Genomic DNA, 25,543 nt, shown 5'->3' with positions numbered 1-25,543 from the left:
TCAATCTGCCTGTTCTGCTCCCTCCTGTCTCTGGTGAATCTTCTCACCCACCACTCCTCTGGCCTATAACCCAGTTCTGTAAGCATAAATAAATCTTTAAAAATGAAAGTTCAAACAATACACAAAACCTTGTTTTCAAACCCTGGCCTGGAGGCTATTACTGATTTGGCCTGCCATAACTGGTATCTGTCCCCTGCTAGGCTAGTCAACTTACAAAAAGGCAAGCATGTTTATGCCAGTCATATGTCTCATCCTCGATTGGCCTAACAATGTCAGGCACATTCTGCATGTGTGTCTGTGTATATATGTAAATGTACATATATATGCATGGCCATGTATATATATGTAAATGTACATATATATGCATGGCCATGTATATGTATATACATTTATATTTAGATTCATATTTTCACTGAACAATGGCTTATTTCCATTCACTGACTGATCAGTGTTATAGGAATGGAGCTTCTCAGCTACAATCTGTTTCTTAAAGACCAGCTACTCTAAGCCTTTCTGTGTATGTATCACCCATACTATCACAATACAAATTAGACAAAATAGATGCTTAATGGGGCAATTCACTTTACAATGGCACTATTATTATAGTATTACTCTATTTTCATTACTACTGCATATTAGAATCAGCATCTAACATGTTTGAGTGAAGAAATAAAACAACCTAATCACAGTGCCAATTAATTCTGTAAAAGTCATGCATGTAATATATCAAAATTAAAACATTTTCACAGCATCCCAGAAAATCTGGATTCCATTCTTGGTTCAGTTCCCCTAGCTTGCTATGCCTCTACCCTTATGTCTCTTTGACCTATTCTAATCCGGTTACAGCCCAAATCAATAAAAGACCCTTAGCAAGTTTGATTGATTCTCAAAGAAAGGATATTACAATCCATCAGCACACCCTCACGTTGTGCTAACATTATTTCCCTGGGCTTACCCAATACCATTGTGGTACCAATAACTACTCTTTCTCACGCTGCTCTCTCATCAGCTCAAATACTGTAACGGCAGAGCAATTTCAAGCAGGTTGTGAGTCTCCGAGAGTATTGCTTGCAAAGTGCATGTAAATTATTAGATTACATTACAAGTGAAAGACTCAGCGGTGGGTCACCATGGTGGAGCATTAATGTAGAGCAAGTTGAATGGAACTCTTGCGGACAAGCTTCTCCAGACTTTTTTTTTTTTGGCAGGGAGGAAAAAGTGAGTAAAGGGGAAGGGAGGGCAAGGAATGTTGGGCTGCTGACGAAGGAAGGCGAGAGCACCAGAGGACAGTGGGAATGAGGGAGCTTCCTCAGCCTCAATGGCTAGAAAGGCAGCTACAGGGTAGAGAACAGAAGGAAGGAAACTGGCTGACCTGGTTCCTCCCCTAGGTCATTTCAAGCTGTGGGGTGTAACCCCAGGAATCCCGACAAGTGGCTGATGGGGTTGAATTAAGTGATATGTCCTCATTTGACAAGATCTAGCCCATGACAGGTGAGCTGAGGTTTCAGGACAGGAATGGGAGGTTTTAGGATATATGATGCCCCGAGACTCCTGCTTATTTCAGAGTAACCTATCAGAACCAAAAAGACATGCAAAGGGAGCTGAAGATCTATGAAGACAAGAGAGAGGGGGCAAGAAGACCTATTGTTCCTGTCTGTGTCCCCTCGTCACCATCACTGGGATTACATACTGCATGCCGGTCATCCTGTCAGCTATGGCCCATGCATGTTATCAGGTGATGCACTCAGTCGCCGAGGAAGTGGCATCATAGGCACCATCATTGCCAGTTTTCAGGTGATAAAAGAAAACAGACCAAGTGATTAATGGACTTACCTAAGGTCCCACAGCTAGCACACAGCACACCTGGGCCTCTGCCTCAGCAGGCTTGTGACAACCGTGCCTGCCATCTCCCAACATGTCCAGCCTTGGCCTGAGTTGTTCAAGACTGGAGCAGACCTGCGCCTGCAATGGAAGAGGACTGGTGGATCCAAGAGAGACAAAGTGGGAAAACAAGGGTGGGTGGGTGCAAACCCAAGGCCCAGCCAGCCTGAAGTAAGTAAGTAGGAGTTGTGTTTGCAGAGTAAGGAACTACAGAGCTGAATATACTTGAAAAAAAAAAAAAAAAGAAAGAAAGAAAGAATAAAGAATAAATAGCTCTGCAGGGCAAAGTGAGAGATTGTCTGCACCGTTAATGAGCACCTACTTTTTGCAAGGTACAGTGCAGGGATAAAATAATAAACCACAGTGCTGATCTTTTTGGGTAGGCTCCTACCCCAGAAACATCATTAAAGATAGGGTAACAGAGACTTAGCAAAGGAAGGGGGTACATATTGATTGAGCGAGCGGAGCTCACAAGACAGGTATGGGAACTGCTGTGGTGGTGGTGGTGGGGGGTGGGGGGGCTCCTTACCTGTAGCTAAAATGACTAGAATTTGGATAGCAAACAGAAGAGATATTTTCTAGAAAAGACTGGGGGCTGGGGAAGGGCACGAATAGGTAAAAGTACATATAAAGTGTCTAAAATGACCCAAGCTACAGTGAGAGACACCATCACTATAGCACGTAAGATCCAAGAAGGCAGGGATGACCTGCCTACTCATGCCTTATGCCGACAGATTAGCAACCGGCTTAGTACATACATAATGCTCTCTGAATACTTATTGTATGAGAGAACACCAACCCCATGCTGTTACATCATTCCAAGCAAAAGGGTATTCACATTCTGAGCCAGTATAGGCAGATGCATAGCTAGATATGGATGAGCATGTGCTAGAAGTGGGATAGAAGTGCTATAGGACTGGAAAGAAGTCTTTGAATTCTCTTCCCTGAAATTATGAGTGACACCTGGAATTCAACCTCTGTTACCGTGGAATGATTCCCCCACCAGCAGGCCACAACCTGAAGAAAGGCTGTGTGAACCTCACGCTCAGGACAGTGGCCCTTTAGGAAACCAGATCAGGAAATCAGTTTGGAGGTTCGTGATTTATGCTTTGTCTTTAAATAACAGGAAAAAGAACAGTCATCTCAGGTAATGGAGAAATATGTAAAAAGTTTATTTCAAGAGCGTGTGGTTGTACGTGTGTATGTGTATTGGCTTACAAGGTAGTGTTTTTCTCTGTAGGTCACAGTATAAGACTCGACAGACATTGCCTTAAAAGAGCAGAAATTCCAATCTTAGGACTTTCCTTTTCAAATTCAAGTTGAGTGGCCCCTGTCTTCCTGACTGTAAAGGTATAACATTTTGGGTCAGTAAACTTGGCCAGTGATGAAACATCAAGAACTTCTGTGTAACATACTATATTCAGATTTAGATCCTTCAAATTATCCCAGTTTCACAACACACAAACAATCTTTTTTGAAAATAATTATGATTTATTTTTTCTAGTTACAAAAGTAATACAAGCACAATGCAAGGAACTCAGAAAATACAAAAAAAAAAAAGAAAGAAAAGAAAAGAAAGAAAGAAAGCACAAAGAAAATGAAACTCACAGATAACTCCACCATTCAGAGATAACCACTCTTTCATTTCATCAGTTAGGTATATGTGAATACACAACACACACACACACACACACAATCATTGTCCCCCCGACACATGTTTTGAAAAAATTAATATTCTGTGGACATTACTATGAAAACTATTAGTTTTGACTAAGCAATATATCATAAATATTTTTCTACCACAACATGATTTTTACTGGCTTAGTAACATTCCACTTGCAGCTGCAAGCATTTCTCTTACAGTCTTAAATCCTCTGCCTCGAGGAAAGAGAATCCAGCTGAAAGACACCTCTCTCCCCCAATTAAAATCCTCTCTACTACATATTGCTGCAGTAAGCATAACTTCATTCTCAAGCACTAAGTAGAAGTTGCTCAACTCCATATCCTATATTTAACTTTACAGCCCATGAGACACCAGCACTATCCTTACTGTGCTTCAGAATGTCTTAGTGACATAGCCATTCCCACTATGACAAGTTAACTGGCTAATTTTTCATTAACAATAAAAATGCCCAGTGGGGATTGACTACTGATGTTTAACTAATTTACATATGCATCATACTATCCTCCAGAAATTTTCCTGGGAACTTTATTTTGTTCTTTATTGAAACCTCTGAATAAACTGACACAGTACACGAGTAGAAAGAACACAGGTAGGCAAGGAGGAGACCTGTGTGCTAGCCACATCTTAGGTACTTACTAAGAATGTGGACCTCAGACACATGATTGTATCTCTGGGAACATCAGTTAAACAGGGGGTTGGCCAGATGATTCAAGAGGCCCCTACTGGCTCTCACAGGTGTTAGTCTAATAAAACATGACTGCAGCACGGGGAGCAAGCCTCACAGAGTTAACAACACTCCTTCCCCTCAGGCCCTCAAGCACTTGATTACAAAGTGAGCTTTAGAACTTTCAGGCAACCCATCAGTGCAACATCAGTTCCCTCTCTGATTCCCTGCAGGGCCTTGAAGAAATGCAGAGGACTTTGCTGATCTTCAACCTTTGTCCTTCACCGTGAACTTTACATTTCTGGGTTAACAGCCTGGTCTACTGAAACTGCCCGGGTTCCTTCTTCCTATATAAACGTGTGTCATAAATGCCAGAAATGGTAAAATACAAAGCTGGCAATTTTACACTTGCTATCAAGTCAAACTAATATGATCACTAAAAGAAGAATCATCTGTGATTATCAAAGTATTTCATTTGCCTTTGCTTTCCCATGCTTCATTACCTGGGCAATTGAGAGTTACGGGCAGTTCACCCTCCTAGCTGCCTTGTCCTTTCAGATATATAACATCTCTGTCACACAAATGTTCCTGGGAATACATACTAACTTGTTACCAAGGCCTCATTATCAGCCTTTGTTATCATTATACAGTGAAAATGAAAAGCAGTGCAGTTTATTTAAGAGTTTATAGACTTGCTAAATATACCCTTCTTTCTTCTGTGATCTGTATGTTGAAAATCCATTAACTTCTACACAGTCACTCCTCCCGTGACCAGCAGGGATCTTACGGGATGATATGAGCCTCCTTGCTTCTGGAAGGACAGACTCACATCTGGTTGTCTTTTCTCCGTCTTTGTCCATTTCTTCAGGTTTCTCTAAAACTAATTGGAAGAGTCAATAAACACGCCCACCGATTCCCTTAACACACTAGGAAGCAGCTCATCCTGCCCTTCAGGCCTGTTCTCGTTTTTGTTTTTCCAAGGATTCCCTTACCTGCCTTTGTCAATTGGCATTCTCGACAAGTTCGTCATAACTTCTCAAAGTGTCAACTTTTCCTCTTTTCATTGCCCTTGTTAAAGATAATTTAAAATTAGAAAGTCACATTCCCAGTCATGTCAGAGTGAATGCTAATTTCATTTTCTTTTCCCTCCAGAGATTGCCTGCCTTCATTCACAGCCCCCACTCCCCAGCCCCAAAACAGGCATCCTTAATCTCTGTATGTACTATTCCATTCCCCTGTTTCACCATTCTTATCTTTCCCCCAAAATACTTCACCCAGTGAAACACACTTTAGCTTGTGGTTCTCCTTCCTTCACGCCACTTCTCAGAGAAATGTCTGTGTCTGGAGATTGTAAAGTCACCTTCAGGAAAGAGGCATACAGTTGGCTGTCAATTAATCAGGATAAGACAGAAAAAATTACATCGTGTGCAGCTTTGCTTCTCGGTACACGCATTTATGCTTTGGGGATCAAGAGGATTTCTCCCACATAACCTAAAATTCATATTTATGCTTTTTGTTTGGCTATAACTAATTCTCCACCTAGCAGCACAGTTGTTAATAGTCTGGATTATTTAAAACAGTGATTTCCATACCTCATTATAAATTCAAGTGTTGGTCTCTCATTCCCCCGCCCCCATTCTGTTTCACCTTTATTCTTTGCAACCTGCCTGTTTATCTTGGGTGACATTCTCTGCTTATAAAATAAGGCAAATGACTTTATACTGTAATTTTCAGCTACACATCTAATTTGACATATAGATTTTTAAACCAGTTTATTTTTTCCCACTAAACTCAGACCCAATGTCACCATTCTTGTCACGTATACAATTCCATCAAGTTTCAGAGTGTCATTTATACACAGTTTTATTTCTTCTTACTTCTTTCACACACGCCTACCACTTACGTACAGCAACTTCACTACATTCATATTTCATAAACTTCATCAGTATTCAGCCAAATCCTCCCCCGAAGTAAGCTAGGTATTTTTAACAGAGCACTGCCTCTTTCACAGGCTCAAGGATCCTAATCTCAGTGGCACTCTTCCTGGTACCCCAGATAAGTTTCACCTATTATGGTGTGTTCCTGACATAGGAACTTTCTGATTGTTTTGTCGAACTTTCAAAGTTCAGAATCAAAACTCAAATGCCCAAAAACACAGCGAGAGATGATTCAACAGTGGGAGAGTATATGTGCCCTACATAATTATTCCTAGTCATGTCCTGAGCTTCTGAGAACACAGCCCAGGTATGGGAGCTCTGTGGGGTCTCTGGAGTTCTCCGGTGCCTGTGTGTGTGTTTGGGGGGGGGGGGGCGCGGGAATCTGTGCTCTGGCTCTTGGTGGTGGGTGGGTACTGCAGAGGGCTCCTCAGCTGCCAACCAGGGCTGGAGTTCCACGGACAGGACAGTCACTGGGAAACCGTCACTGGCAATATGCCCAGGGACATGATGGGACAGTGTAATAATGACATGTTAGTTAAGACTATAAACATCTCTTTGAAAAATGTCTGTTCTTTCACCAACACCAGGGAATTGTTACCTGTGATTCCTCTTAACGTTAGGAAAAGCTGGAGGAAAAAGCAGTCTAAACCAAGCTGTGTCACGTGCATTCCTCACGACTCCCCATTTCCCCTTCTAAGAATTTCTTTGGCCAATCTCTTTGATGTCTTTACTCCAAAACAAAAAAATATATAGTAATAGTAGTGATAATAATAATAGGTGGGCTGTCAAAAAAGAACACCCCAACTGAATTTCCAACATTGTCATATCAACGATAATCACAAAATAGCTGCAGACTATCACTACAAAGTGCAGTGGGCCAACTCTGAGAGAGTCAGCCCCTGAGGTGTGGCCCCAAGGATTCTCTTCATACTGGTTCAGGGAAGAAAGGCCTAAGTTGGAAAGAGACTATCCCTGTGGGAAAAACCAACTATTTTTGGCGGCTGTTCTTGAAAGTGTTCTTGTCACCCTTGAGTCCTACTTCCTGGAATTAGAGCCCTCTACCAATGACACCCCTTCCAAATATCTTAAAGAAAAGGCCAGTTACCATCATAGAGGGGAGAAGTTCCACAGTGCTATGGTAACAGGGTGCTAGCTTATTGTAAAGCTTGAATATTAGAACAAGACTTTATATCCTGTATAACTAGAGGAAGAATTAAGGTTCTTGATTCCGATTAAAAATGTTCCTATAAAGTAAAAATCTCAATTAACCAGAATCATCTTACTGAACTGAATTTTCTATTTTGGAATGTAGAGAACAAGGGAGGCAAATAACAAAACATACTAATATCAAGGATCTAACAAAAAAAGAAAACAATTTCCAAGCTGGGATCAGGACAGATTTAGTCCAACCGCTGACACCATCTCCATTTACAGTTCTACAATGTACAATCAGAATTCATCTTCAGAACAGTGACCCTGGGGCACCATAAGATCCTCAAACCTCAAAGAAAGATACAATTACATTCTCAATGTTCTGTCTGGGGTAGGAAAGGGGACCAGGACATTTAAAAAATACACTCAATGAGAAAAAGACAAAATAAAATATTTCTAGTTAGCCCACTGTTAGCCAGAAAAAAACATTTCACCACTAATGTCTTTGTACTCCTATAGAAAAAAAAAAAATCAACATTCAAACACTGATTATTTGGAGTTTTTTTTTACACATTAATTTGAAGTGATTCAATTTTATTTTTTCTAAGCATTTAGCTTAATAAGAGGGTTAAAATTTTAACATTCCATTAACAACCAATACTTCCTACTATGATATATATATACAAGTACATAATCTTCTTTTAACCATAGAAAGCATCAGCAAAAGAGAAGACAGACTGTTCCCAAATTCTCAGCAAGGCAGACAATATTCATGTTCAGAAAGATAGCCTACAATTTAGATTAGTGTTTACTATAGCACCTGAAGGCCTTCAAAACAGACTCCCTTGCCCTCAAAGCATGTATCACTAATCTGGCATGAATGGGTCAGGAGCGGGAGATGTCTAGCCCGGATCCCTTTCCTGCACAGTGGCTCATGGAAGACAAAGAAGTACGCTGAAGTCTACGTGGCTTTAGAAGAGTCTCATTTTATGTGTATGCATGTGTATGTGTGTGTGTGGTGTGTATGTATGTGTGTGTATATATATATATATATAGGCATATAAACAGTCACATTACAACTCTTTTCCAGACTACTAAAATGTAGTTATAGATTTTGCTTCTACAGACACACACACAAGTATATTTATAAACTAAGAAGTACAATTCAGGGCCCTCCCTGGTGGCGCAGCGGGTTAAAGCACTGCACTGAGAAACTAAAGCCACTTCCGCATGAGTTCGATCCCCGCCTGCCTGCCCCGGAGGTGACCACATGGCGTGGCAGACCTCTCCTGACCCGCCCACTGCTCCCCTCGGCAGTGTACTTCATCGATCTGCCTGTTCTGATTCCCGCTCTGTCTCTGGCGAATCCTCTCACCCTCCGCATCTCTGGCCTGTACCCCAGTTCTGTATGAATAAATAAATAAATCTTTAAAAAAAAAAAAAGAAGTACAATTCATCAAGTAGATGGGGACGGTACAGCGATAAAGGCAGCTGGGGTGGGGAAGGAGAAGAGACGGAGAGTAACCTATGCTTTAAGAGCTGACACCACATGGATAGAAATTTCATTGCCATCCAACTCAGTCTGTCCCTCCAACATCACACCACAATTTCCTAAAGGCAAAAATGGGAGAAAAACATGCATCTTAACTCAGAAGGGGCAAGGGTGTACTCGAGGAGAAGAAGCCACAGGCTTATCCCACTGGCTATCCAAAGGTTTGCTTCCACAAGCAATTCAGCTGTCACCAGAATTCCTCAGAACATTTATCTGGAGGTATAACTATTGCCATGGACCGTTCCCGACCTCCCTACATCCCATTCAGAAGTCTACTGTGGAAGAAGCAGTATATACTGAGCTCCCACCTCTGCTTCCTTAAAAGCACCCACTTTAGGGTCTCATCATTAAGGGCCTTCCATGCAGGCGCCATGCATCAATTTCACAGAGACATCATTTAAAGCCAAGGGCTCCTTCTAATGCCAGTAGGTTTTGGAAAATTCCAGCAGGTGATAACATAAAAAGTCTGCGTACAAGTGATTTTAGCCACTCAAGATTCAACTTCTGGATTAATAATTCAATTCTTTTTAAGAAATAAAGGGGACGTAACAGAAAAGGTTATCATAACTATCATTAAATGCATTTTCTAAAATTATTCTATTACATTTTTTAAAGGGTATAATTATAAATGTTTTTATGAGCAATTTACTGGAAAATTAAAAGTCCCTTAGTTTAAAACATAATTATTCCATCCCCCTGGCAAAGAATTTTATCCCAGCCAGTAGTTCTTTCAAACTACGGGGCATCATTTGTTCGCTTTGAAGAGCTGAGTCCACATAAGAAAAGTTGATCTGAGAATCAGTCTCTAGAAAGGGCACTAAATTGCCCGGCAAGAGCACCGAGCAGAAAGTGAATCAGCCAAGATTGAAGTGGGGTCTAGAGGCAAAGCACTTTCAAAGTCAAAGACTTATGTGGTTCTAGAAGTCCTCAGGGCTACAAATAAACTACAGGGCTTGTTAACTGATTTTAAGTCAATCTAAGCCAAGCTTCCAGAGGGGGTTCGATCTCAACCCAAGTGAGCCTTTTTTCAGTGTTAATCCCATCTTTCTGGTTTCGATTTTTCCCTTTGGTTGGCCTGCCCTAAAAGCCTTCACCCTCAGCAGTGGTGTTCCAAACTGACTGTGCGGCACCCCGCCCTGTGAGGATAACTTTAGTGAAGTAAAATATGTAAGCTTCTGGCATGCATATAATAACGAGGTTCTGGAAAAGGGTTTTTAACAACAGTTATGTCACAATGTTCATGGCTCCCTGAAGTCCCTGAAAGCCTTGTTAAATTAAAGATTCGCTGTGGTTTTTTCCGCTTCATTCTTACTTCCAATGTTGCCTCTTGCCTGTCTTTCCCCTCTTTCACTGTGCTGTAAAGATGGGCCTGAGTGACACCAGACAGACATCATTAATACCACCTAGAAAATGGAACAGTTTCATTAAAACTGCTAACGTGCTCCGCCTAGTTTTCAGGCTAAGGGGAGGGTGCCTTTGAGATTACAAAGTCACACATCTGGTTTTGGAAACTCAGGCACTAGCAGGGTACAGCCCATTCACAGGAGCATTCCCAGGAGGATGGAAATCAGCAAGTCTCCAGTCTACCTAAATGATGCCTCATGAGGTCACTTCAATGTCAGAAGAATCCAGCACACAGTTTCTGGCCCCTTCAAAAACTGGCTATCTGGAAGCTAACCCTGCTGGCTCTCTGGAAAGCAGCTCCCAAATCAGAAAGCGCCCCATTTCACCCAATGCCAAGAACTCCACACAAGTGTCCTTGGGTTTGAAAATGCTAATTGTAAGGTGATGATGTTTGTTTTTCCTTTTGAGTTGTGTGCCTTTATATTTTAAGTATTAAAAAGGCATAATCACCTAGTGTGTAGGTTAATTTCTTTCCGATATTGTAATTTATGCAACATTAATACTGGATGCCAGCTCCAATTTTCTTGCTGCTTACACTCTGGGAGCCGACTTGCATATTCTGCCAACTCCATTACATCATCTGAAAACCCAAACATTTCCCATTTTCAAATCACTCATCTACCAGGCATAGTTACACATTCGTTTTCTCCCTAGCTCACACAAAGATTGGTACCCCTGAAGAGCAGATGCTACATCTGAGGTTAAAGTCTGCAAATGCACATAATTTCTGGAAGCTATTACTACTGCTGTGTTAGCTAAAGGATGCCTCCATCTCTGACCTTCCTTTTTCCATTCAGACTGTTATATAACCTAGTGCCTGCGTGCAGGATGTGAGTTGAGTGTTTGGGCCTCACCTCTTCTCCCTCCCCCATTAAAGCTCCAAAAAGAAGGAGGGATAGACAAGGGGTTGGTCCGGAGAAGAGTGAGTAGGGGGTGATCCTCTAGGGGGATAAGGGGATATAGGTCAGCAGGTCAGCTGTGCAAGATGCATCCCACTCCTACTTTGTGCCTCTCCCCCTCTTGCTGAGCCTAGAGGGCTGGTGGGACTGAATGCCCCAGTGGTTATATAATTTGCAAGAACAGCAAGTTACGATTTGCTAGTTGGTTCTGCAGCCTGCCACCCTGATCTCTTGCAGGAACACCTTCTGGCAAAAATGACACCTGAAGATGCTAATAACACAAGAAAGGAGGGGGGTTAGAAAAGAGGGGGGTGGCAGCACAATTCAGAAATTAGTAATGCTTCTTATATACTATGTGGGCCCCCCCCACAACACTCCCCCAAAAGCCTCAGAAACACATGAAGGGGATTTTCTCCAGTGTTTCTGATTAACCCTGTTACATAACCCGCTTGCATTCCAAATCCACCGTCTCAGGGTCTAAATATACTCTTGCAGCCAAAAGCTCTCCACACACAAACTCACCCAGCTAGCGGCAGGTCCCGGCCCCCAATCCTGATACCCTTCCTTCTACTCTTGGCCCTCGCTGCCCCCTCCCACCAAACCGAGGTTCTGCGTGTTCACTCTTCAGAAATCGCCTTTAATTAAATGTTTTTCTCGCGTGTGTCATCCTGATGGCTTTTACTGTACTCGAATTCCGTGAATGGGAAAGCGCCCGGACAGGGGGTGTGGCTAAGGTGGGGGTGGGGGTTGGGGGATACTGTAAAACAGCCGGCACACGATCAGCCATATTCCTACCAACTACAACATCGAAAGGAAGGGAACGGTTCCCGGGACACCCCCTTCACCTGTCCCAGTCCTTCCCAATCGCTGCCAGAAGCCCAGTGGCAAAGGAGGGGGGCACGCTGGGCCAGAGCCCAAGCCCGGACTGGACAGCCTCTCTGTCCCCAGCCCAGGGCGGGTAGAGCAAGCCCATTTCCTCCAGAGTGACAGGCGTGATTTATACATTATTTACAACAGTAATTAAAGTCGTAGCTTCCTCCAGTTCTTTGCAAACTCCAGGCGAATATACATATTCCTCCATCCCAAGAAAAATCCCACATCAGATTCCGACCCTTTAAGGAAAGAAGGAGAGTGATCTTTCCCTCACACTCCACTTTAACTAGGAAAAAGCAAGGAAGGGGCAATGGAGCTCCCCCGACCTCTTGCCGCCCCCACCCCCGAACAAAATGAAGTGTGAAAAATCGCCCTGGGAGAGGGGAACAGGGTTCGCAGGATCCAACAACATCCAACTAGCACTGACCATCCCCAGATTTGTGCAGAAATGCTTGAAACCTCAGAGGGGGAAAGATTCCCTGGGATGAAATAAGTTTGGGTGCCTTTCGATCTTTCTTTTTCAGCTTGTTTGCTTTTATAGACGCTCACTCCGAATGCGCGTGGAGCGCCCTGCAGGACCGCCGCCCTGCGCGCCGGTGCGCACACGCCCCCCGCCAGCCTGGGCGCTGGGCTGCGAACCCCAGGGCTACAAACTTGCACACCTCCCCTCACCGAGCCCGCCAGACAACTTGGCGAACACCTCACGCACCAGCACCGCGCTTTCTCCAGCTCTTCCTCCAAATCCCAAACACCGCCGTGTTCCAGAGAAGGTGCCCTGCCCACGTCGCCCCCAGATCCTGGAGCGCCCCTTTCCCATCCCGGGCTTCCCCTATCGCTCCCTCCTCCCTCCACCCTCAAGCTCCACAGGGGGTCCAATACACCCCGATTCGAGCAGCCCTGGCCGAAACTGTCAAGAGGAGAAAAGGTAAAGGGGGAGGAGGGTAGCCATAAACAGATCCCCCCCCTTCTTAAAAGGACACTGCCGCTTTAAAAGTTTCTTTCCCTGGCCCCCACTCGCCGGTCCTCCGTATTTTGGGGGGGCGCATTTAAATTCGGCAATACGGTTTTCCTCCTCTTTTGCAGGAAAATCAAAGCCAGGGGGTGAGCCCGCCGGCTGTCAACCCTCCTGCCGCCTTCCCCGCCCCCCTTTACTCCCGCAACCCGAGAACCGGCTGCAAAAGTTTGCAACATTTCTGGGGGGCGGAGGGGGGAGGGGCAGGGGTTGCTCCGGACTCAGGGACCCGCTGCAGGCTCGCGCGCGGCCCCGGACCCCGCGCCCCGGGCGCCCGCTCCCGGCCAGCCCCCGCTCCGCGCCGGGGCTCCCGCCGCCCCCTCCTCAGCCCCTCTCCCAGCCTCCTACCTCTGCTGGTGCTGGAATAGCTCTGTCTGCGCACCGGAGCGGGCGGCTCGCTCTTGCGGGCGGATTCCTGGTTCAGCGGGGTCTCCCTGGAGCCGGCTGCGGCGTCCGCGCCGCTGCTGCCCGGCTCGCTGGCGGCGGGGTCGGGGGCTGCCGGAGCTGACTCCATGTTTTTTCCCAATGTAGAGATCGCTGGAGATGGCGAGCTCTGAGACTCCCTCTATCTTCTGTTTTCAGAGCAACTCTATGGTACCAAAAAAAAAAAAAAAAGGAGAAGGAGGCCGGGGAGAGCAGGAGGGAGAGAGAGAGAGAGCAGGCGGCGGCGGGCGAGAGAGAGCGCGAGGGAGCGCGCGGAGTGTGTCTGGGTGGACGTGTGTGTGCGCCCGAGAGGGGATGGGAGGCGGGTCTGGCCACAGGCAGCGCTAGCGAGAGCTTCTCCAGCCGGCCCCCACACCCACATTCCCCACCCTCCAGACCCCAGACCGAGAGCCACAGACTGGCTGCCAATTTTGGGAGGTGGGGAAAAGAGGAAAGGAGGAGGGGAGAGCTTCCGATGCCCCAGTCTTCCCCTTTCCAGCCCAGGGACAGAAATTAAGATCTGCGAAATGATTCGGTGCCTACTTCTGAGACTCTCTCAGGAACAGAACTCGTCCCCAGCCACAGCCAACCTGGGCAGAGGCGAATCCGATTACCCATGGGGAAATCATACAAAGGTAGCTCCTGCCAGCCAAGGACTGAGAAACTAAAAAGGAATTAGACATAGTTGACACCCCAAGGAAGGCGGAGGATGGGAGGACGTGGCACTTTTGACTTCGGAATGGGACGTCCAGTGGGTTTCCAGTCTTGGTTACAGAGCACATTTGTGTCTAAAACAGATTGTGTTCGTCTGGAATGGCTAGAAAAGCCAATATCTGATGTGTTTAAAGAAGTCATTTTCAGCTCCTTTGCTCTTTCCTCTTGGAAGGATCCAGAAACCGTTTGGCAGGGCACTTTGCACTGAAGGAAACTTTGGCCTGTTGGGTTGATGGGTCTCTGGGCCGAGTGAAATATGCCACACTGCCTCTATTTCATGTTTGGCTGCTAATTGTCAATCCCCATTGGTGCTTTTGCTACTGACTGTTCGGTCTCGTCAAAAAACAAACATACATATATTGGCAAGGTATTAATAATGTATTAATAATGCATGATAAATGCAAGGTATTAATAATGCATGATAAAATTCAGAAAATTAACCATCAGTTAAAAAGTCACATCAGTGTGGGTATCATTCTACAACCCTTCTGCTGAAACACCCTATCACTAGTAGATACTTATTGAAACCTAAGAAAAGTAGGGGATTGTACAGTACTACCTTGACCCCAAACTCCAGTATGAAGGAACAATATTAAGTTAAATGGGCAGCAAACACTCAGATGGTAGTAGCCTGACATTTTTAACACACCCCCATCTTCCTTTCAGAAGGCTCACAAATTTTGACAATAAAAAATATTATTACATACCAGAAGGTGGCATAAATATGTGTCTTTATAGGGTGGAGTGGGGAGGGAATTGGGGAACATTTTGCTTTTGCTAACTTCCTGGTTTGGAAAATGCTCTTTAAAAATAAGGTGGTGGGGGGTTAGTTAGAGAATAACTTCAGAGGAAACTCCATATGCCAAACTTCACATATGGTTTGCATTACTGTTACTGATCTTGGTTGATTTCAAATACACAATGTTGTTTGCTATGGTGTGTGTGTTAATCAGCAGAACCTGTAGTCCACTTTTTCAAGTGATGCAAATAAGATGTTTAACAGTTCTGATACCTTAATCCAGTCTCTGCAAGGCTCTCTGGCTTTAGCCTATCTATTGGCACCTACGGACAATGTTATGGTTGTCTCCTCCATCCCAAATAAAATGTATGGGTTTCCCCATACATCAAAGCACAGTTTCCAGAGCAGCGTTAACAACATTTTCAAGTGGTTAGTTAGTCTATTAACTAACCCTTAATGCAACTGACATAGTTCATCACACTTGACTTTTCTAAGTAAACTAATATGTCACAGTGCAGAGTTTAATAAACAGACTCTTCTGGGACAGAGAAGATCTTAAAATACACCTACTACTACCCCATATTTGTTTTTGAATATTAAAAATTACATTTCACAGGAAATTTCACCAGTAATTCTTCTTGGGATACAAATTGCTTCAGAAATATCCCTGACTCCTTTTTTGGGATTAGTAATAACTTGTTAACATTTTTAAAATTAATCTATTCCCTGGCCTTTCAACTGGTTCCTTTACTTTGCTCCTTTGACTAAGGAGCAAAATGCTATTTGCTCACCCTGTTTAGACCTTCCTGAAAATGGCCCTGGTGATCTTAGTCAATTAAGATAGAGTTTGCATTACCTTTAGCAATAGATTCCAGTTCCAAAAAGCCATTTCTCCTCACTCACTAAAACAATTACTGCTTCTGCAATTTAAAACAATTGGGAACTCAAGTGCTTTCCCCAAGGGAAAAATAAAAGTGAGTTAGATACATTCCTTGACTGTCAATCATTGTTACTAAAGTGTAAATTACCTGGATTGAGGAAGCATTTGAAACCTAAAAAGCACAATGGCTAGGTTTAGACTTCTTTCTTCCTTCATGCCCCTTCCTTGATTACTAATTAAAGTTTTACAATTTTCCAAATATTTGGAAAGATGGAAGCTTTCCTTAGATTGCTCATTGACAAACACAATAGTGTTTGCTTAAATATGGTTATTTCACTTTGCACTACTGAGTTCTCTGACAGAAGCTGGCTTTCGAGAACATTGATCTATGGAAAGATAACCTAAATACAGTTTTCATCACTCCTCCATCCTGTCCCAAACTTAACAGGATTCTTCCTACCTCCTTACCTATCACAGGCTCCCCTTTGCTGGTATTACTTCTTTCTAGTTACTGCAAGGTAAGTCAGAGTTAGCTTTGACTTCTCTCACTCTGGCCCCTAGGTCTCCACTTTCTAACATACTTGCCTGCCAAGTGCTGTAAATTCTACCTCTGTGACATCTGCCCCTCCTTCTGCGGCCACCACTCCAGTTCCTGACAGTACCGCTCTCCAAAACCATGTGTAACCTTGCAAATAACTGGTCTTTTGTCCTAGAACCATTCGAATCCATCCCAGATAACACTGCCAAGTTAATTACCCTGAACTATAGCTCTCATTTCCCACCAAGTCACCCCCCTGCTTACAAGACTTTAATGGCTCCCCATTGCCTATCCAATTAGCTACTAACTAGTCAACACGTATTCAAGGCTCTACCTCACTTGTCGTTGCACTCCTGCACGAGAGTTGGCAAATCCATCTCATCTCATGAGTCAACTTTTGAGGTTGCTTGGACAGGTGTGGACTGTGATTGATTAATTCTGTCTTTCCATGGGTAGAGGCTTGGAAATGTGACATTCAACCAGGAATTTGCCAAACTGCCTTCCATCCTTACATAATCCCTGAAATCCATGTGTAATCCTCAAACCATGCCACGGGCTGCTTCCAACTCCTCCTTAAATCCCTTCTTCCAAAACATCCTTTCTGTCTTCTCTGTTTCTTGAAACCCTACATTTCTTTCAAGGTTCATCCTAAAAGGCAACTCTTTTGCAGAACTTCCCCTGATTTACTGCAAAGCAAATATTTAAACTGTCTTAGTATTTTGCACCCCTCTTAAGACACTTGTAATACTCTATCTCCTTGACTATGGTTGAACATTTGCCTTACCCTCCCTGGGGTGAAAAAAAAGGAGCCCAGAGTAAGTATTTACTAGAATTAGTGGAGTTGAAGAACGGAATTGATTAAACCAATCAGGAGGCAGCATGTCCACACAGTGATTTCATTATACCACAAGAATGAAAACCTAAGCATTTCAACTTTCAATCACTTGAAATAAGTCTTCCCTTCCAGGATAAAAGATTAGTTGACATGTATGGGCTGTTAAAATTTATATATGCAAAAAAAGGTTGACAGTTATTTTCTTAGCATTTCTTAGAGATGGAGAGAAGGAAAATTATGGAAATATATAGTAGTTTCCTTGGGAGAGGGGAGCTTTCTACAACATGCCTAAGAACAAAGAAGAGAGAAAATTAAAATCGAGTGCCCAGACAAGTTTCCTTTCTTTCAAAGAAGCATCAAGAAGCTAAAGCTGGACTACCTAAAGAAAACAGAGGAAACTCAAATAAAAATGTAGCACTGCTCTTGGGCACGGGAGGTGGGGGAGCTCCCTTCTTGCCACAAGAATCATAGTCACCTTAGGTCAACCAGGAAGGTCCAGGTGAACAGGAATGTTTTTAAGTCAGAGAAGGAATGGAATATGCCTCCAGTTGTCTTGGGTGGAAAGAGAACTTGACAAACACTAAGAAAGAGGAAGATTAAAGTGTGCAGCCTCCCTAAATGATCCACTCCGCCCCTCTCCACAGTTTATAGATAAGGAAACTAAACTGCAGACAAATGGCATGCTCAAGATCACCCAATTAATCTGTGGCAAGCTGTGGTAGCCTGCCTGAATTCTGCCTGCTGCACACCTCCTGGAAGTGTAGCAAAGGATAATCATTTCCATGTCTAGAGATGATAGTGTTAGGAGGGTTAGATGAAATGACACTTCCAAAATGCTTATGACTCAAAAATTTGCTAGTAGATTTATGTACATTACAGAATTCACTAAAAATACTGTGTAAAGTTGTATTTTTAATACAGTTGCCACTACATGTGGCTATGGAGTACATGGCATGTGACTAGTCCAAATTGAAGTATATGATAATTGTTAAAATTCGCATTAGATTTTAAAGACAGTGCAGAAAGAGGTAGTGTCTTCATAATGATCTTGTGTTGATTATATTGCAAAATGACAGTGGTTTAGGTATACTGAGTTAAATGAAAAGTATTATTAAAATTAATTTTATCTCCTCTAACTTTTTAAAATCAAGAAAATATGAAACGACTGAATGCTTTACATTATACACCCATAGGAAAGTACTGGGATGAAATATATCATGCAAAGAGTAGGTATTATAGTGATTGAATTATAATATAATTATAATATTTGCTAGGGCTTAGTGGGGGGGCACATTGGGTCAAGAATTAACATTACTTTTGTCCTTTTACAAAATCTTAATTACACACCTGCTCTTTGCAGGGCGTTATACTAGGTACTAAGGAAACCAAAGACAAAGCTATTGTATCTCACAGAGAAGGTAAAACATGGATACTGACACTGAGTGGCATTCAATGATGAGGCTTAAAGTTCTGAAGAGACATCTTCACCATCCTCATGAAGAAAGATGCAAATACCAAGGGCCTTAAGGATCCTAAGGACAAGTCTCCCAGCTTCACCCAGGGAAAAGGGAAGTGACATGACACTGAGATCTGTGCCCTTGACAGAACTTTTGTGATCCTGCTGAATTTGAGCTCGCCAATCTCTGACTAGCTTTGAAAAACTAAGGGTAAAGAGGGCTAGGTGAAGTCCTGTTAGGACAGGGACTTTATCTCACTGTTCCCTGGTGTACCCCAGTGTCAAGCACTGCATCTAAGACATAATCAATGCAGTATTGGTCAACTAAATTAATGAATGATGAGGTGTGAGTGTGTGTGTGTGTGTGTGTGTTTTAAAGAAACACATCAAACAAAGGAGTACAAATGACCGCATACCTAGCAGATTCAAGATACTTTCTTTTGACTCATCTTGACCTAGGTTAGGCTACTTCACTTTGCCATGAAACTATTTATGTCCCTTAAGTTCCATCTTTCCACCTATAAAATAGACACAATGAGCTTTCACTTTTTTCTCCACTAACAGCGTAGTTTAGTTGGCCTGTAGAATGGAAGCGTCTTGGAAATTCTCAAGTAGTTACTCCAGTTATGTCATATTGTGTCAGCGAATGTCATTGGCACCAGCCACATGTGACTACTGAACTCTCCGGCTAGTATATTTGAAGATTTTTGTTTTTTTAAAAGATTTATGTATGCATGCATATAAGAGCTGGGGTACAGGCTAGAGTTGAGGGGAGTGAGAGGATTCACCGGAGACAGAGTGGGGAACAGAACAGGCATAACTACTAAAATACACTGCTGCAGGGAGCAGTGGGCAAGACAGAAGAGATCTGCCATGCCGTGTGGGTCACCGTCCTGGCCAGGGATTTAACTCTTGCTGCAGTGGCTTCGGACACCTTCATAGTGCTGTGTTTTAACCCCTTGTACCACCAGGGAGGGTCCAATTTTGCCTCCTTTGAAGCAGACCACTTTAAAGAGCAGTTTTAAGTTAAGCAAATATGAACAGAAATTACTGAAACTTCCTAAATTCTTCTGACCCCACTTATGCACAGCCTCCCCTCCTAAAGCACCTCCACCAAAGTGGTATCTTTGTTATACTCAATGAATTTACAACTACACATTGTAATCACCCAAATTCATAGTTTACCTTAAGATTTACTCTTGGTGATATACATTCAATAGGATGTATAATGTATAATGACTTGTATCTACCACTATGGTATCATACAGAATAGTTTCGCTGTCCTAAAAATTCTCCAGGCTCTAACTTTTGTCCCTTCCCCTGCCACCCTCTTCATCCTGGCAAGTGCTTATCTTTTTACCATCACAATAGTTTTGCCATTTGCAGAATGTGACATAGTTAGGATCACTCAGTATTCCACATCGTTCTTTTGGATTAGCTTCTTTCACTTAATAATATGAGTTTGCCATTCCTTCTTGCTTTTTCATGGTTTAAATTAGTTTTAGCACTGAATAATATTTCATTGTCTGGATGTACCACAGTTTATCCATTCACCAACAGAAGAATATCTTTGTTGCTTCCAAAATTTGTCAGTTACAAATCAATTTTGCCAACTATATACAAGTTTTTGTAGAGATACCATTTATTTTTTTAAAGATTTATTTATTTATCCATACAGAACTGGGGTACAGGCCAGAGATGTGGAGGGTGAGAGGATTCACTAGAGACAGTGGGGAGCAGAACAGGCAGATAGATGAAGTACACAGCTGAGGGGAGCAGCGGGCAGGTCAGGAGAGGTCTGCTGCACCATGTGGATCTCCTCGGGGCAGGCGGGGATTGAGCTCATGCGGAAGTGGCTTAAGCTTCTTAGTGCCATGCTCCAGCTTGCTGCTCCACCAGGGAGGGCTGAGAACCATTTTCAATGCCTTTGTATAAACATCAAGGAACCCATCTGCTGGATCATATAATGAGAATACCAGGTTCAGTTTCTTACCCAAGAAACTACCCAATTGTCTTCCAAAGTGGCACAACCAATTTGTAGTCTTACCAATGAGAGATCTTGTAGCTCCACATCCTCACCAGCATTTGGTGGTGCTGGTGTTCTGGATTTTAATAGCCTTGTTGTTTTAATTTGCATTTTCCTAAGGCCTATAATGTGATGTATCTTTCAGATGTTCAATTGCCATCTATATATCTTCTTTGGTGAAGTGTCTGTTAAAGGCTCTGGCCCATTTTTTTTTTAATAGTGCTATTTTCTTACTATTGAGTTTTAAGGAATTTTTAAAAAAGATTTATTTATTTATGCATACAGAACTGAGGTACAGGCCAGAGGTGCTGTGAGAGGCTTCACCAGAGACAGAGTGGGGAGCAGAACAGGCAGATCCACTGAAATACACTGCTGAGGGGAGCAGCAGATGAGAGGAGAGGTCTTCCGTGCCTCTTGGCTGGGGATAGAACTTGTGCTAAAACGGCTGCTTCTAGCTTCATAGTGCTGTGCCTTAACCCTTTGCACCACCAACGAGGGCCCAGTTTTTGTTTTTTTTTAAGATTTATTTATTCATACAGAACTGGGGTACAGGCCAGAATGCAGAGGGTGAGAGGATTCACCAGAGACAGAGTGGGGAGCAGAACAGGCAGATCGACGAAGTACACTGCTGAGGGGAGCAGCGGGTGGTCAGGAGAGGTCTGCAGTACCATGTGGATCACCTCTGGGGCAGGCGGGAATTGAACTCATGCGCAAGTGGCTTAAGCTTCTTAGTGCTGTGCTTTAACCTGATGTGCCACTAGGGAGGGCCAAGGAGGCCCCAGTTTTAAGGACTCTTTGTAGTATTTGGATAAACTCTCTTATCAGATGTGCCTTTTGACATATTTTCTCCCAGTTTGTGGCTTGACTTCCCATTCTTTTGAGATTGTCAGAAAGGAAATTTTTATTTTAATGAAGTCTAACTTCATAATTCTTTTATGGATTGTGCTTATGTGTGATAATTGTTACTGTCAGGACCTCCTCAGTAGGCAGGGGTTAAAGTCTCAGCCTTAAGAAGCTGCCTCCAGCTATTGCAGCATTAGTTTGATCCCCAGCCAGGGAGCTGACCCACATGGCACAGCAGACCTCTCCTGTCTTGCCAGCTGTTCCCCTCAGCAGTGTATTTCAGTATCTCCACCTGCTCTGCTCCCCACTCTGTCTCTGAATCTTCTTACCCTCCCAAACCTCTGTCCTGCACCCCAGTTCTTGTATGCATAAATAAAAAACATCTTAACAATATTTTTTACATGTCATGACTATGAAGAGGCCTTCTAGATTTTCTTCTATGTTATTTTCTAGGAGTTTTATATTTTTGTATTATACATTTTGTTATATATAACTCCATTTGGAGTTAATTTTGATGTAAGATAGAAATCTGTGTCTAATTTCATTGTGTAGCAGGTAAATATCCAATCATTCCAGCACTATTTGCTGAAAAACAATCTTTTCTTCATTGTATTGCTTTTGGTCCTTTGTTAAAGATCAGGTGACTAAATAAGGTGGGACTATTTCTGTTTTTGTTTTGTTTTGTTTTGTCTGTTCGATTAGTCTATTCTTCTATTCTTTACCAATGCTACACTGTCTTGATAACAGTAGCTTGGAACTGAAATTTTTATTTTATTTAACTTTATTTTATTTAATGTCAATCAACATAAATTTAAGTAGTCACATGCTATTAGTGCAGGCTTTCAAGTTTTTATCCTTTGAACTTCTGAATCACCCCATATGAATATTTGTTAATAGATTTTAGATAATATGTTTTACACCTGCGATGGAATGATGCTTTGGGGGAATCTAAAATAAATGAGGCAGATTTTACATTCTTTATGAGGATACAAAAGTCCATTCAAGTTCAAGTCCATCGGCACCTGAACTGGAATATACAAAGTTCTGAGTATCACAGGACAGGTTTAGGTAAAAGATTAAGCCTTCCAAAAGAGCCAGTGTTACTGGTGAAGAAGTCAAGAAAAGCTTTTTTGAGTTGCTTTCCCCAGACTCAAGATACAAATTTGGACTAGAGATACAAATTTGAGAAGTGGTTATGGGAATAGATGAGCTTTTTGCAAAGAGAGCTGAATCCATTTGTATTCTCCAGGTGCACCTAAGCTTAATGTTGCACACAGACATTTTTCCTCTTATGTAGAATCCTCCCTGTGCAAGGGTATGTCCCAGACAGACTATATCTCACACATACAAGTTTTCACCCAACTTCAGTGGTTCTCACAGTGTGGTTCCTTGACCAGCAATGTTAGCATCACCTGGGTATTGGTGGGCTCCAGATTCCCTAGTCTCACCCTAGATTTACTTAGTGATAAATTCCAGGGGTGGAGTCCAGTAATCTGAGTTGTAACAGGCTCACCCAATGATTGTTACATGCTTAAGTTTGAGAACCACGACACCAAATTCAAGGCCACCTGATTTATAAATGCACATATATGAACCTGAAAAAGTGTCCTAAAAAAGAGCTCTTCTCAGGAAAGAGAAGATTCAGGCCTCTGTGTACTTACTTGACTCTGCCTGTGATTCTGGCCCAAGAACAGATTTCCCTGTACCAAGTCAGGACTGACCATCACTAATACTAGGCATGTCTCATTATTTCGGTGGTAGATATATTCAGAGCACTTTTTTCTGTTCTTCTACAAAAACTCCAAAAGAGTTAAAATTTAATTTAAAAAAAGAAAAGGAAAGGAAAAGAAAAAGCTATCAAGCTAGCCTGGGGCACTGATGATTCAGAATGCCAGTTCTGCCCTGCTGAAGATAGATATTTAGATGGAAGGCCTGTGTGAAACTGAGTAAGAATTCAGCAGGAAATATTTTCTGCTTAACAGATCAGAAGGGTGACAAAGACAGCAGCACTGCTCCAAAAAGCTACATCATAGTAGATGTTATGGGTCAAACTTTCCTTTAGAAAGAGTTCTCAGCTGTGCCTATCACTCATGTAGGAAGAAATGCAATTAGCCCCCAATGTAGTCTGTCATCTCACTAAGTAATGCTTTTCTTTCTATTTTAAGTTTATCAGTTCTTATTACACAACAATGCTGAATAACAAACCATCCCCCTACTCCGTGGTCTATAGCAACAAGCCTCCCCCGCCTCATTTCATGTCTGCAGGCAGAACAGGTTTCAGTTGGCTTGGGTCCAGGTGCCTGAGTGGGTTCAGGTCTGCTCTGTATGCCCATTCTTGAGACAGTGGTTAACTGAGGCCTGCTCAGCTTAGGGCCAGAAATGCAGGCACACAAACTCATCCATCAAGCCCAAGTCAAGCCTTTGTAAACATCACTCTGGGTAGATCCCAATAGCTTAAGTAAATCTCATGGCCAGCTCCAAAGTCGAGGGGTAGGGAAGCACCTCTGCCCTACAAGGGATTAGGGCCAGGTGAGAACGAGTGGTGGTGCTAAGTGGGAATGAGCAACAGAGACCTAGCATTCAGCCGCCAGAGGAGCTGGTTTCTGTATAAACCAAAGAGTCTCAAGTTTGGCTGTACAAGGTAACTGCCTGGAGAGTTTTGTAAAGGTATTTACTCCTGGGTTTTATCCCCAGAGATTGTGGTTTCATTGGTTTGGGGTGCAATCCAGGCTGGGAGTGATTAATCTCCCCAGGTGAGCAGCCAAGTCTGAGAATCACTGGTGTCAAACCAAAAGTATTGATTAAGCAAAGGGGATTTTCACCACTGCTTTGGGGAGGTCCCTTTCCTATTTACTTTAGGAACTCCCTATGTATTAAGATCTTCTCTAGTTAAAGCAAATTACCGTTTTAGACACAATCTCAGTTCCCTCCAGTGAGCAGCCTCAGGTCAGATTCATAAGAAGGTATCATCAGAGATTTTCTTAGTGTTGCATTTTAATGAATTGATGGGTGACTCTGTCTGTTATTTATCTATCTCAAAGTGAAAACACTAGTGTGGGTGTTAATTGCTAAATATCTACATTGCTAGAGAACTCCTGTTTGGAAGATCTGAATCTTGCTATGTGAGAAGCCAGGCTCCACCAGGACACTTGTGTAGCTAATGTACCATTTACTTGTATACTTTCTACAGGTATGTGCATTGAAGAAGATTTCCTTTAATTGGGGGGAGGGTGCCTCTGGTACTCAATGTTCTATAAATACATAGAAGTTATAAATATATTCATAACTGCTCTTATAAAGATATGCCCTAAAGGCTTTGTTTTCTGCAATGCATTTTGGAAAAGGGATACCTAAGGCTAATAAATCAACAGTTGGTTTGTTGCAAACCATGCATATTCCCAGCAGAGTTTTTGTCACTCAAGGGTCATTTTATATTTTTGTCTTAAAATTTGCATGTCACTTACCCCATCACTAATTTCATTCCACAGGTTTCTCTTTGGGATCTTCCTAAGCCTCTGTATGATGCTGTGGGGAAGAAAAAAAATTACTGCATCATACCACTACCGTGTACCGCCATTTCTGCCTTTTTTCCTGTGTGGAAAGATAATCTTTCTATGACCAATCATGCTTTGGAAAACTCTTCATGTCTTTCAGGAATTGTCTAGGTAGAGTGATCTGCCTACAATTTCCAATATGTTGTCTGGCTCATAGACGAATTCAGTCATTAATAAAATAAAGAAAACATTGGTTTGCATATTATTTTCTTCCTCAGTTGTTTGTTGGTTATCCCGATGCCTGAAATTTTTGAATAACCAATCAAAGTGTTCCTTTTTAGATGAAATTCCATAATGCTATGGCTAAGTATGGATGCACATGCAGATGGGGGAGGGGCAGTGCTGTCTAGGGCAATAAAAATGTTGAAGAAGTAAAAGACACATCTGCTTACAGATGAGTCACTGGGAACATATTGGATACATTTATCAGAGTAGGAAGCACTATAGAGTCAATAACATTTCAGTTTGACACTTAAC

At 42.7% G+C, this 25,543-nt stretch overlaps 1 protein-coding gene across 1 annotated transcript in view; it reads right to left on the bottom strand.

Annotated features, from left to right (window-relative positions):
* RORA (RAR-related orphan receptor A) overlaps positions 1 to 13,673 on the bottom strand; it is a 682,068-nt gene extending 668,395 nt beyond the window's left edge. The window contains exon 1 of the mRNA XM_004687722.1: positions 13,407 to 13,673. Coding sequence (XP_004687779.1) covers positions 13,407 to 13,572 — 166 coding nt within the window. The 5' untranslated portion in view covers positions 13,573 to 13,673. The remainder of the gene's footprint in view (positions 1 to 13,406) is intronic.
* Between the last annotated feature and the right edge of the window lie 11,870 nt (positions 13,674 to 25,543).

This window comes from Condylura cristata, unplaced genomic scaffold (genome assembly GCF_000260355.1).
Source record: "Condylura cristata isolate star-nosed mole 26May11 unplaced genomic scaffold, ConCri1.0 scaffold00023, whole genome shotgun sequence".
Classification (NCBI taxonomy): Eukaryota; Metazoa; Chordata; class Mammalia; order Eulipotyphla; family Talpidae; genus Condylura; species Condylura cristata.
Note: the sequence above shows the minus strand (reverse complement) of the source record. Positions and strands in the feature narration are given on the sequence as shown.